At 35.4% G+C, this 13,495-nt stretch overlaps 3 protein-coding genes across 5 annotated transcripts; 2 read left to right on the top strand and 1 right to left on the bottom strand.

Moving 5' to 3' along the window:
* The first annotated feature begins 349 nt into the window (after positions 1 to 349).
* LOC116135023 (glucose-1-phosphate adenylyltransferase large subunit 3, chloroplastic/amyloplastic) lies at positions 350 to 4,406 on the top strand. The gene is made up of 15 exons (XM_031420723.1): positions 350 to 689; positions 853 to 966; positions 1,049 to 1,222; positions 1,416 to 1,508; positions 1,631 to 1,714; positions 1,818 to 1,873; positions 2,059 to 2,152; positions 2,227 to 2,339; positions 2,502 to 2,574; positions 2,703 to 2,783; positions 2,903 to 2,989; positions 3,292 to 3,396; positions 3,677 to 3,783; positions 3,883 to 3,943; positions 4,280 to 4,406. The coding sequence occupies exons 1-15, from the start codon at positions 474 to 476 to the stop codon at positions 4,379 to 4,381; spliced, it is 1,560 nt and encodes a 519-aa protein (XP_031276583.1). The 5' UTR covers positions 350 to 473; the 3' UTR covers positions 4,382 to 4,406.
* LOC116135024 (DEAD-box ATP-dependent RNA helicase 58, chloroplastic) lies at positions 1,337 to 8,607 on the bottom strand. Of its 3 annotated transcripts, XM_031420725.1 has the most exons (11): positions 8,286 to 8,607; positions 8,103 to 8,196; positions 7,831 to 7,944; positions 7,583 to 7,705; positions 7,189 to 7,293; positions 6,628 to 6,786; positions 6,459 to 6,527; positions 6,184 to 6,273; positions 5,781 to 5,921; positions 5,511 to 5,652; positions 1,337 to 1,581 (listed from the first exon to the last, which is right to left on the bottom strand). In XM_031420725.1, exons 1-11 carry the CDS (start codon positions 8,531 to 8,533, stop codon positions 1,559 to 1,561), a joined length of 1,308 nt encoding a protein of 435 aa, XP_031276585.1. In that variant the 5' UTR covers positions 8,534 to 8,607; the 3' UTR covers positions 1,337 to 1,558. The 3 variants fall into 3 exon arrangements, with proteins under 3 accessions (XP_031276585.1, XP_031276584.1, XP_031276586.1); XM_031420724.1 differs by lacking the exon at positions 1,337 to 1,581 and having other exon boundaries at positions 5,222 to 5,652; XM_031420726.1 differs by lacking the exons at positions 1,337 to 1,581; positions 8,286 to 8,607 and having other exon boundaries at positions 5,222 to 5,652; positions 7,831 to 7,940; positions 8,103 to 8,199.
* A 1,051-nt stretch (positions 8,608 to 9,658) lies between these two features.
* On the top strand, positions 9,659 to 13,191 carry LOC116135022 (E3 ubiquitin-protein ligase RHF1A). Its single transcript, XM_031420722.1, has 8 exons — positions 9,659 to 10,049; positions 10,840 to 10,886; positions 11,016 to 11,078; positions 11,235 to 11,337; positions 11,460 to 11,764; positions 12,096 to 12,203; positions 12,290 to 12,638; positions 12,823 to 13,191. The coding sequence occupies exons 1-8, from the start codon at positions 9,894 to 9,896 to the stop codon at positions 12,832 to 12,834; spliced, it is 1,143 nt and encodes a 380-aa protein (XP_031276582.1). The 5' UTR covers positions 9,659 to 9,893; the 3' UTR covers positions 12,835 to 13,191.
* The last annotated feature ends 304 nt before the right edge of the window (positions 13,192 to 13,495 follow it).

Raw genomic sequence — 13,495 nt, 5'->3', positions numbered from 1 at the left:
CTAAAATTCGTTTAATACAAACGACATGTCGATCATTCGAGGTTTAAAATACGACAGGCAAGCAAACTTTTCAATTAACAACCAAGACCAGACAAAAAAAATGAGATGTAAACAATTGATTTGGGCAACAATACAAGACAATAACACGGTCCACTTCTATCTGTATCTAATTTCCACACAAACAAAAATCTGTGCCAGCAAACTTCAGCATATTCCATGATTCGTAATTACTTTCAAAGTCCAAGGACTTATCTGTAAATACGAATCTTATTAGAGAACCACACAAAGTCACAAGCACCAAAAAAATAAAAAAAATTTTGGTGGATGCAATTGATTTAGGATAACGTGGCCTAATCCGCCAATAGCCTGCATGCATTCCATGTAAGCAGCGCTCAGTTTCAGAGAGTCTAGGCCTTAAACATACAAGCATTCCATTGATTTGAATTACAATTTTCTCCTTGACTTAGAAGAAAATGGCATTGCCGGCTGATTGCCAGTTTTCCCTCTCAGCCGCTGGTGGCGCCACTGGCTTGGCGGGGAGCAGGAACTGGAGGATTGTGAAGTTTTGCAATGGAGAGTTGATGGGCAAAAGACTTAACATGAGAAAACTACAGAATGGAGGTAGTAGTAAGATTGTTAAGCAACGTGTTTGCATGTCTCTTACTGCAGACGTAGCAGGCAAGACCAAGGTAAAGCTCAGCTCCCACTCTCTCAAAACACATAACTTCAAGGCAATATATACTTGAATATATATGGTTTGTCACACTTCAATTTGTCTGAACGTTTTCATTCAGCAACCATTGATCAGATGAATGATTAATTTGCGATTAAATATTTGTGGGATGAATGTAGTTAGGAGACTTAAATATGGAGAGGACAGATCCTCGTACGGTTGTGGCAATTATTCTGGGAGGAGGAGCTGGAACTCGTCTCTTTCCTCTCACTAAGCGTCGTGCCAAGCCTGCTGTAAGTCTCATTTGATGACCAATTTCTGAACTCACGCTCATATGGTCATGAAATTTAATTCGTTTGAAATTGTCACTTGTAGGTTCCCATTGGAGGTGCATACAGGCTGATTGATGTGCCAATGAGTAACTGCATTAACAGTGGAATCAACAGAATCTACATTCTCACGCAATACAACTCAGCATCACTCAACAGGCATCTCGCTCGTGCTTACAATTTCGGAAATGGGATCAACTTTGGCGATGGTTTTGTTGAGGTATAAATCTTTATATATGTTTCAGAATTCTTTAAAGCCAATACATGAATCTCTATATGATTTTGTGTTTAGACGTGTTACCTTGCAGCACGCACACACCCACATAAACAAGCTTGCTGAACTGATGCTGCACTTAACTGGGGTAAATAACAAGTATGTTCAAGGTCTTTAATTGACTGTTGTTCTAAATCAGGTTCTAGCAGCCACTCAAACTCCTGGAGAAGCCGGTAAAAGTTGGTTCCAGGGTACTGCAGATGCTGTTCGGCAATTTCACTGGCTTTTTGAGGTAGCCAAACTCTAATCCAAAGTTGCTCTAACTCGTCTCCTCGCCTTTACTTAATTTGATGAACTGAAAAACCCTGGAAGTTAGCATACATGATGGTTTACAATATGCTTCACTTTCCATAGGATGCAAGAAGTAGGGACATTGAAGATGTGCTGATTCTATCTGGAGATCATTTATATAGAATGGACTACATGGACTTTGTTCAGGTAATGGCATCACATGCAATTCAATAGAAATAATGAATACTATATATGTCAGTCCACAAGAAAATAATGCAGTTGTACTTAATATCCATATCCTCGTTTCCAGGATCATCGGCAGAGTGGAGCAGACATCAGTATTTCTTGTTTGCCGATGGATGACAGGTAGGCAACTTTCGGCAGAATTTGTGTCAACACTGAAACTATTTCAATTCAGATTTGAACAGACATTGAAATCTCATGGTTTCCTTCTAGTTTATGCAAATCAATCACAGAAATGAGCATGTTGTTTATTGCTGATAGCTCTAAGTTAATCTACAATAACTGAGACCCCACTGTTTTCATGATAGTCGTGCCTCAGATTTTGGTCTAATGAAAATCGACAACAAAGGAAGGGTCCTTTCATTCAGTGAAAAGCCTAAAGGAGCTGACCTGAAAGCAATGGTAATATTCAGGTTTCTAATACATAGTAATTCTGAATCATGTATGCTATTATGCTAATTTTGCTTATACTGTAGGCAGTAGATACGACGATTTTGGGACTCTCAAAATCAGAGGCTGAAAAGAAACCATACATTGCTTCAATGGGAGTGTATATCTTCAAGAAAGAGATACTTCTTAATCTTTTGAGGTACTACCAATTTCAGCTTTATCACATATTACAGAAAAAAGATAAAAATGATGTTTCTTCAGAGGTTAGTTTAAAGCAAACATGCATGCACGAGCAATCAGAGATGTCATTTCAAACCTTAACATAGAACATTAAAAGTCTTACAAATTGTTGTCGAATCAGATGGCGCTTTCCAACTGCAAATGACTTTGGATCAGAAATAATCCCTGCCTCAGCCAGAGAAGTATACTTAAAGGTCTGTATTCGATCTAATCTTTATGAGTGTAACTGGATGGCAAGTCAGTTAACTAAAATTGAGGCAAATACCCTACTGGAGAGCTTAACTATCATTTCTGGATGCTTCTGTATAAATTTTTTGAACAGGCTTATCTGTTCAACGATTATTGGGAAGACATCGGGACCATCAGATCCTTCTTCGAGGCAAACCTTGCCCTCACTGAGCATGTAAGCATCAAAGCATAAAGTCACTACGTCTCATTAGCATTTGATGCTCATGTTTATGTTTAAAGATACACACGCTTTTACAGACACAGGCAATCTCACATTTCTTTTGTGACTTTCAGCCACCAATATTTAGTTTCTATGATGCAACAAAGCCAATGTATACATCCAGAAGAAACTTACCGCCAACAAAGATTGACAATAGCAAGGTTAGCAAAACCGGCTTCAACTTGCATTTTAACTTTTCTGGTTGACAAATTTATATTCTAAAGAATTCTCCACCTATTATCACTAAAAGAAGTGCTGGTACAAGGTAGAGCCAGTCAAATAAATACACAAGTATGCATACATAACATCAAATAACTTGAAGACTCACCAGTGCAGCAATGCCAGACTCAATATACTGATATAGGATCATTTTAGACCAACTTTTCAGTTGATATCTGTTTTCCACATTTTTTCTCTGCTTTTTATTTTTGAAGTACTAACATTACTTCCCATTCTTTTGCAGATTGTTGATTCAATCATATCACATGGAAGTTTCTTAAGTAGCTGCTTCATAGAACACAGTGTAATTGGTATCAGATCTCGGATAAATCCTAACGTTCACTTAAAGGTTTGTTCGATAAATTGTTGAGGGAGAATTCTAGATATATGTACATCAATTTACTTTTAACTGTTGTAAGCAACCACCTTCTGGTGTAGAAAAAAGGTTGTTTAATCATATGGCTATTCTAGACTGCATGTCAAACTATTTAGAGTTTCAACCATTTCTTCATTGTAAACCTAAATTGTTATGCAAAATATACTTCTATTTTTGAGATTTTAACATGAACTTCATATTCCTCCGGTACTCTTGTCTATAATAAACTTAAAGTATGCTTTTAATAATACAGGATACGGTGATGCTTGGTGCTGACTTCTATGAAACAGACTCTGAAGTAGCATCGCTACTAGCTGAGGAAGGAGTTCCTATTGGAATTGGAGAGAATACAAGAATAAAGTATAAACTGCTAAAACCTCTGTGTCTTATTCTTTTGTATGAAATCAAAATCTTTTATTATATCTAATTTCTAATGGCTTCTTTAATTATGTTGTACAGAGACTGCATCATAGACAAAAATGCCAGAATAGGGAAGAATGCTGTTATTGCAAATTCAGAGGTATGTTTTTTCAAACTTATAGTAGATGATGTGGTGGGCGGGAGCAGAGTTAAAACTAATTATCCACTCACTACAATAACTTAAGGTCTCTAATCTTAATCTCAGTTTAATTATTTTAAAATAATAAGTCATCAATGTTATGCTCGTTCCAATGCTGAAAACTAGAACTCTGAGCAACCAGATGTATGGAAACGGAGACCTGAACAACTTAGTTTTCAACTGCGACAGAGAATTTAAAAAATAAAATTACTAAACAAAAGGGATTGAATGGTTTCAGTTATATTGCCCTTCTGTACTCTTAACCTGTAGTAATTTTATTTGTATATGGATTCACAGGGCATCCAAGAGGCTGATAGATCTTCAGAAGGGTTCTATATCCGCTCTGGGGTTACCATCATACTGAAAAACTCTGTAATTAAAGATGGACTTGTAATATAAAAAAATTGTTCATCCTTTGCTTTCAGTTGATTAGGATAAAAATTTTTCAATGAGATATGAAACATTATGTGAGCTATTCAGAAGTATCAATGTGATAAGCCTGTGCTCAATTGAGGTTTATCTATAATGTGAATGTGCAGAATCATTCTCCTGTAAACATGGACCCTCATTATTTAATCTATTTCTCAAAAACAAATCAATGAGAAGATACAAAAGGAAATCTGGAAAGTAAAAAGATAAAAAAGAGATCAGAAAACATCAAAATGTTAACTCTCATTGAGAGCATGAGGCTATTTACCGAATCTTAGAGTATATTTGAATGTTGATTACTTCTTGCCAAACATTAACAGTGAATTTGTTTCAAAATCTGAAAAATAACCCAATATGATAAATAGGGAAAGCCAGAAGTCTGCCACTAATTTTACCATTAAATACCCCTTAATAGCCAAAATTGAAAGAATAATCCTGCAATTATATTCTCATCAACCAGATGGAGAATAATAGTTTAGCAATTGTTGCTATAAAGTAGATCTCATAGTTCTTCAACCACAAAGGCAACGAAAATACTTGAGCCAAGCGTTGATAATTACACTTGAAATCTATAATATGCATTCAAGACAAAATAAAAATTAAAAAACAAAAAAATTAAAAATTAAAAATTATTGAAAGGTCATTTTATACTGCAAACGAAAATTGCATCACCCTTTCTCGATCCTACCATAATGTAAATGATTAACAGACCTATATAAGCCTTGAAATGCGAGCAAAGAGACAATTCTGTCATACCTAATTCTAGAGAAAATCAATTACAAAACAATTCACTTCAAGTACGCATTGAGATTTTCTTCAAACTTAGTTATTTTATTAAACTAACTTCTGTTCCACAAGATTCACTGTCAAATTTCCATTATTCTATCTATTCACATAGATGAAGGCAACAACTTAAAGGAGAGCAAAAGAAAAGAAAATAACTGCAAATTTGCAAAAATAATAGATTATTATTGATCCAGTAAAGTAACCTCTTCACAGTTAAACTTCAATTCATTTTCATATCTTTGCAAAACAAAATGCTCCTCTGAAGTTATAATGTTGGTAACAATACATTTCTCGTCTGAAAAAGGTTTCCTACCTGTTCTTCCAGCTCGATGCAGATAATCTATAGCTGTTCTTGGCAGATCAAAATTGTATATATGAGTCGTCTCTGGCAAGTCTATTCCTCTGGCCGCTATATCTGTAGATACAAGAAGATAGCCTCCCCCTTGTCTTAGTTCCTGTATTCACAAATGTGTATACCAAAATATGTAACCCTGAGCTAATAAGAAAAACGCTCTTACATGCACCAGTCAAGGAACTGAAGCATGTACAGCACATTTGAAAGGAAAACCAAAGCAGAACTTACTGATAGTGAAGCTGCTCGAGAATTGAAATTCATGTCTTCCTCCAGAAGAAGGATGTCTGAAGAACCCCCATATGAAGTCTTCAAGAAATCAATTAGAAGAGTTGTTGATGGCGAATTTCCAGCTTTCTTTGACTTCTCAGACTACATAAATATTGAAAGGAGAAGCCCATCCATTTAGTGTGGCATAGACAAAAGAAGTCTCATTGAATAGTTATCCCAAACATGATTACGCTCTTTTGAGTTCGTATATGTATATTCATACTTTAAATTTATATTTATATTTAGGTAAAAAATTTATGAAACATCATAGAGTAGTAAGCCGAAAACAGATTTCAAGCCTGTCATAAGATAAAATTTAATGAATGCATTTATTGAATTAATTGAGAGAAGATACTGTACAAACCTGCTCACCAACAAAAATAATGCCAGATTCGGGTGCATCAGACTTTAGTAAGGATAGCAATGTTTCATGCTTCATTTTTTTACTGCATATCTGTTAAGTGACAAAGAATCAGCAATCAAAGTCAGGTCCATTATAAAATAAAGGCACATAGCCATAAAAGAGTGTGACTAAGGAAAGTAGTAGTAGGTAAATATAAAATCAAGGTCCACAAACCCTCAATATAATTATAAATGAGGATCTATCACAGAGTAAATCTCAATTATAAATTTTCTTACCACAAATCTATGATGCAGACATAAAGGCAAGGGTTTTATCGCATTAACATGAACATGAACCACATCACTCTGTAAGAAATATTAAAATCAGAAGAATGTCATATAATTTACAACAATTTTGCATTGGATCCCAATGAAGATAACATGAAAAGCAGAACTATTCCAAAACCTTGGTCCACTTCTGCTGTATGCAGTCATGTAAAAATCGTCGGTGCTGAGGGATTGATGCACTAGCAAAAATGGTCTGACGGTTGTTGCACGATGAATATGATCCCAACAGCTTTTTAAGAGAACTGACTTGTGTTGAAGAGTTGAACAAGAAATCAACCTAACAAAACAATAAAAACAAAATTTCATTCCATCAAGCAAAACATCTGAAAAGAGGCTTTTTGGATTTAAGAAGTTTTTTACAATAGGCAAAAAGCCTACTAATCATCATGGGACTGCAATTGACTTAATAACCAACAAATAACTACTTACAGTAAACAAGTTTCCATAAGTTATGAAACTCCATATAAGAAACAATGCAATCAAAAATGTAATTTTAGTCCCAGCTAAAGAGAAACAAAATTCCATCTCAACTGTCTAAAACCATTAAAAATCCCCTCAAATTCCGTTGAGAACTTCTGAAGTATAGCATACAACAACAAATTTACATAACCAGTTCTTATCAATTTTGTATGATCTAACCCATTCAAATACTGCATAAGCCACTATATGTGCCCATTACCTCATCAATAACAAGCACCTGCATGGACTCGAGCTTCAATATGTTCTTCTCAATCAATTGGCACAAACTTCCTATTGTAGCCACCACTATTTTCGGGGGTTCAGCCTGAAACATTTAAGGCATTGAACAAAATACCTTACATAATAAATATACATTGTCTTTCAATATTTCACAATGCTGACGGTAAGATAAAACAAGCAGAGAAAACTAAGAAATTGCTTACCTTTTATCAAGCATAAACAAGGTTATCAAGAGTTTTTGACATCAAAATTTAGATTACATGTAGGCTAACTCTTTCTAGTCCAACAAAATATTTTTAAGCAAACGAGGTCTCGAATAATTTATATTAGACAAACAAGAAATACAAATAATATCAAACGGGACAATGCAGCACCTTTAGCCAACTCTTGTGTCTTCTCAACATCCCTCCATCTAAAAGAGCCATGACGGTACACGACTTCTCTTCCGAGCCAGATTCTGAGGGCTTTGCAGCCAACATTCGAGCAACTTTGGTAACCTTGTTCAAATAAATAAATAAAAATAAATTACAACGTTACCATGGAGCTCAAAATTGGAATTGTCAATTTCTCAGCCCACTTTTTCTTATTCAAAATTGTCTGAAATAATCATCAAAATTCTCACTTGCATGCCAAGTTCTCGAGTTGGCACCACAATGAGTGCTTGCACAGCAGACCTTTGAGTGTTTATTACTGAAAATATCAGCAGTAGGTACGTCAGCGTTTTACCCGAACCTGTCTAGACGATAAAAAAAAAAAAAAACAAAAAACAACTACATCAGTCTTGTCAGCAACGCACAAGCTCAACTCTACAGCTATTTCAACTAGTTTACAAAGGAACAAAATTTAACAATGAAAAGCTTTAGAACAAAAATCAAGAGAAAAAGGCAAGTTAACCTGAGCATGCAGTATGCAATCACGGCCCGAGAAAATAACAGGCAATCCTTCACGCTGTATATCTGTCGGTACCACATATCCAATCTCTTCCATCCTGCGCACAATTCACTTCTCAATCATCCATAAACAATAGCAAATTCAATGACAGAGATATCAAAAACTATGTAGTAGCATGAAACTCGCCTGAGAAGCACATGGTCGGGCACCTGACCTTGGCAGAGCTCACGGAGAGTGAAAGTGTTGTCGTTTCCAGTGACCGCTTCTTGAGCGGTTGGTGTCAGCGAAGAATTGAGAACGGCTCGCAAACGTCTGAAGGAAGTGCGAACAGAAAAGAGAGGTCGGTTTGTGAAGTTAATTGAAGCAGAAGAAGATGATAGTTTAGAATTAGGTCGTGAGATAGGAACAAGCTGAGTAGCTGAAATGGCTGCCATTTTTGCTTCCTAATGAACAGTCGAATAAAGAAGAGAGTTTGATTTGGATTGGCAGGAATTGCAGATGGAAATTGTCGTCTAGAAACGCATACCGTCTATCAGAATGAGGATGGGTCCAGTGGGTCCCCCTTTTAAAAGTTTTTGGAACTTGTAATCGTGTGATCAATGATGATGACCAAACTTCAAAGTTTGGAAGCTTTGTTGGACGGTGCCGAATAACGGAGGCCAGATCGTACGGGCAGTGTGACTATATATATATATATATTTATTTATTTCACACTGTCTTTTAAATTAATTTTACCGGGTTTGGTAAGGAACATATCGGAGTGTGTTTCAAGTTAAAGCGATTTTTTTTTTTTTCGTTATAATTTTTTGAAATTATCATTAGACAAGAGTTTTAATAATTATTTTTATTAAAAATTGTAAAAACTTAAATTCGAGAGACTATATTAGATTTTTTTTCTAAAACTTTAATACTATTAATCATATAAAAATTTTAATAATTATTCTTATTAAGGGTCATAAAGACTCGAACTTAAAAAATTATATTAAATTCTTATTTTATTTTTTTATTATAAAAAAAAACTCAAATTTAAAATATTATATTTGATCATTTTTTAATTTTTTATTATCGTTAAAGCGATTCCAAAAGCACAAATTTTGTTTTCCATTTATGCTTCTTTTTCATTTATCTCCATGCCAAAGTTAACATTAGCCTTTTAATCTTAAGGTAAAAAATTCCACACTTCACATTAGCTTAAACCAAACACAAGGAATAATTAACTTTTGTTAAAAGCATTTATTAAAGTTGAGTCTTTATGATTTGACATTTGAAAATGATTTTTAATTTGGTTTCAAGTAAAAACTTGATTAAGGCTACGCAAATATAGTATTTAATACGGTGAAATTATTTATATTAAACGTCAAATTTAGAAAGAGTTTCAGATCATAGTATATAACGAAAAAAAATTTATTACCTCATCTTTCTTCAATATTATCCACCCAATCATGGATAATATAAATTAAATAGTTAATTATTATACCGTAGCAATTAATTAATTAATTAAGCGGGAAGATAAAAAGAATAATTTAAAGAAGAAGAAGAGGATTGATTCCATTCAAAATCTAACCGTCTGAATAGGGGGATATAATTTCCTTTCCTGCGTTTTCTGCCTTTTCTTCTTCTGTCCATAATTCTTTTCTTTTGACCATCTATACACACTTTTCTAGGGTTCCTTTCTTTTCCTTCATTCGTTACCTTTCTCTCCAACTCCTCTCCTTCTTCTCCACTTCACGCGTTTTTCTCTTTCTTTATCTTCTCTTCTCTTCCTTCTTCCTTCACTGTCACTCTCATTTTTCCATGGCCTCTTCCTCTTCTTCCTCCTCCCCTGCTGCTTCTTCTCTATTATGCGACAATCAGATCGTTTCAGCTTCCTCTTCTGCTGCTGTTGATGATTCTTTCGAAGACGCTTGCAGTATCTGTCTCGAGCCTTTCTCCACTGCCGATCCAGCCACTGTAACTCATCTTTTTTTTTTTTTAATCTTTTGTTTACTCTTTTCTAACAGTTTCAGTTGTTGTTTGTTTGTGTAAATTTATTCTTAAACTGTGTTTTATGTGATACGGTACGCTTTTGTTTGACCGGCATTGTGTTTGGAGAGTGGAGATCAAGTATTTGTTTGAGCTTTTATAGTTTTTGAAAATTGATTGTAGTCTTTGATATTCAGTAGCTGATAAAGTTATGTTTTTTCTGTGAACTGAAATTATAGGAATCGATTTTTTTAATTGGTGAAGTTAGGTCTTGATTGTTGTCTAATTGTTCGTGATCATTGATTGCGATGTGGATTGATCAGGCTGCAGGAGATTGATGTGAATTCTATTACATCGTTTGGTTAATTTGCACCGCTGGTTGCTTTAGCTATTAGTTTGTTAAATAGGGTGAGACATTTCTTTGTCCACCATCTTCTAATTAAGAAAAAACTCCCGTTGTGTGGTTGAACAGTCTTCCTGGTTAAGCAAGAGGCTTGAGGGTAGTAGAAAATAATGGAACGCAGTGCGTTGTTCATTGCTTTTACTCTTACTTAAACTTGATTATCAATAGATTTTTTATATTGTGGAATTTTGTAATCTGAAGTAGCATTAGGGTTTCACTGCTGTGTTATTTCTTATAAATTGATTGATTAATGATAACTTATGGTTTTTTTTTTTTCTTTCCTAAATGATTGAGTCTAGGAACGTCTGCCATGAAAGAATTTTTAATTCGATGATACCTCTAGCCTTGACTAAGCATATATGTTTCTGTTTTCAGGTTACTAGCTGCAAACATGAATATCACCTTCAGTGTATCCTGGAATGGTAGGCTCATTCAAATGTTTTCATTAAACTTAAGTTCTTGCAGAGATTTTGGACCAGCACCTTCTGCCACTTCTGTTTGTAATTTGATGAGTGAAAAGTTTCTAACTGAACCTTTTTTCTTTTATTTAGGTCTCAAAGAAGCAAAGAGTGTCCAATATGTTGGCAGCTATTTGTTTTGCAAGACCCAGCCAGGTATATGACATTCCTCTTAAAAGCTGTCCCGTGCATGTGCAGGGATGCAGGTGTATCTATTTTCCTTATTATCCTGATGAAGTAAAGTTAGTTGGTGTTTGCATTTGGACCTTCATTTTTTCCCCCTTTTTCTAATTCACTATTTATATTCTGTAGCCAAGAGCTTCTAGCTGCTGTTGAGAGTGAAAGGTGCTCCAAGTCAAGGAACATAGCTTCCTCTGTACCCCCTCCTTTTCATCAGGAATTTGATTTTGGACTGGTGATTATTTAGTTTAATTTAATTCCATGTCTTAATTTCTTCAACTGTTTTCCTTGATTGAATATTTGACTTGGTGAGAATGAATCTTTTAGTCCTAAAAATGTGTAATGAATTTTTTCTAGGATCCCACTTACATGGATTATGCCGAAATTGAAGAGCGTGTTATGCGGCATCTAGCTACTGCACGTTATTTTCGCAGAAGAGAGATGCAGAGAGCTGCTGGGCTTGATCCTTCTCAAGTTCTTGTTTCTAGTTCTGCTGCTAATGCTCCTGGATTGCTTTCGTCCAACACAACGTCACCAGATTCTAGTCATTCGTCATCTGAGGAGGATTCACCAACTTCTGGCATACAATCAGCTGCCAGTATTCCACCTTCCTCATCTCTCTCTGGTACTGCTGTAACCAGAGATGACCCTTTTAGACCCAGGTATTTGCTCAGAACTAAAAGTCCAAATATTTTATGTGTTTGTTAACTACCATCTGGACTGCTGTGCTCAATTATTCAGGTGAAATGTTTTCATACTGTGATCTGTGGTTACTGAGCTTTTCTATTTGTACGTTTTGAAAAGTTATTGATTTCTTAATTGCACAAGTGGATATATGATATTAATGTTTTGGAGCTCTTTGCTTTGAAGAATTGTTGTTTCCATCCCACATATTTCCGTACTTTCATGCACTCTCACACCTAAATCTTTCAATGTTTTATATGGTGTAAATATATGTATTAGTTTTATATAATTAACTGGGTTATTTTTCAGAGTTCTCTTTAGGCAGCCACAACCTGATAGTCCCAGGAGAGCAAACCCAACTGAGATACTCTCATTGTCAGATTCTATCAAATCTAAATGGTCTGCTGCTTCAGCTAGGTAGATATATTACGACTTGGTTACATTTTGAACTGATAATTACTTGTTTCAACATGTCAATCTGAAAGGTGCTTTTTTTGTAATAGATATAAGGAATCAATCTCAAAAAGTACCAGAGGTCTAAAGGAGAGGTTGGTTGCTCGTAATAACTCCGTTAAGGAGCTGAGCAAAGAAGTGCAGCGTGAGATGAGTGCAGGAATTGCTGGTGTTGCAAAAATGATTGAGCGCCTAGATCTTGCCTCAAAACGAACTGGAACTTCTGTTCCTACTCCTGGTTGCACGGTGGGGACATCTAGTGTCGTATTTAAAGGAAAGGGTGTGCAAGAGAGTGCTATTAATAAGAAAAGTGGGGAAGTTTCACCTGATATAAGTTCAGATGCACCCCCTTATATCTCTGGTACCAACCCAGGTCAATTGGAAACGTTGCATGCACAGGTTATAATACTTTTCTCATAATGTGACTCTGATGCTTTTTTGATAAATTATATTTGTCCCGATGTTTAATGTAGCATCGGAAAGCAGAAGCTAATTTGTAACATATCTAGTTAATTGATTGCAAAAGATGAGCAATATATTGATAAATAATTTATTTCTAATATTTGTTCCTTTTCTTTGGCAGAGAGGACTTTGACGCTGTGAAGTTTGGGACTGGCTACTTATTTTTATATATTCTGGATAATGCAAGTGACGTACAGTTATGAAACCAAATGCTCATTGGTGGGCGTCCTGCATTGCCACCATATGCAAAGTAGAAAATTTGGTTGGCCAGTGAAAACCATATCATCACTATAGCCTATCGCAGTTGTTTATGTTGTGGTAGAGGTAATTGTAGAATTGTGGGGGAATCTCTCCTTCCTTCCATTAGCTTTTATTGTTTGCACCTTCATTTTTATCAAGAAACTGATCGTTCTGCTTTTTGCCATGTTCACTGGTGCTAATATTATATACTGTCAATTAATGATAATATATTAAGTGTTTATGTGGCCTACTTCAGTGTGGTGAGTTGTATGATGTATTGTGTTTTGTCTTTCTTAATACTTGGTTATTGCTCTTTTAGACTTCACAAATTGTGGGCACTCTGATCTGATATATGTTAGCCCATAGATACCGAGATACTCAGTTCTGGAGCTGTGTTACCAGGGGAGCCGCCAGTGGCAAATACGAGATTTCCACTGTGATGAAGGGTTTGGCATGGGCTAAACCATGGCAGATAATTTTCTTGCGTTGTGCAGGATCTGCATGCTCATAATTGTATATGTAAGATGTTTTTACTATCACAGCGATGGAAATAC

Source organism: Pistacia vera, unplaced genomic scaffold, assembly GCF_008641045.1.
Source record: "Pistacia vera cultivar Batoury unplaced genomic scaffold, PisVer_v2 Contig293, whole genome shotgun sequence".
In the NCBI taxonomy this organism is placed as follows: Eukaryota; Viridiplantae; Streptophyta; class Magnoliopsida; order Sapindales; family Anacardiaceae; genus Pistacia; species Pistacia vera.
The sequence above is the reverse complement of the archived record's forward strand: the minus strand, read 5'-3'. Positions and strand labels throughout refer to the sequence as shown.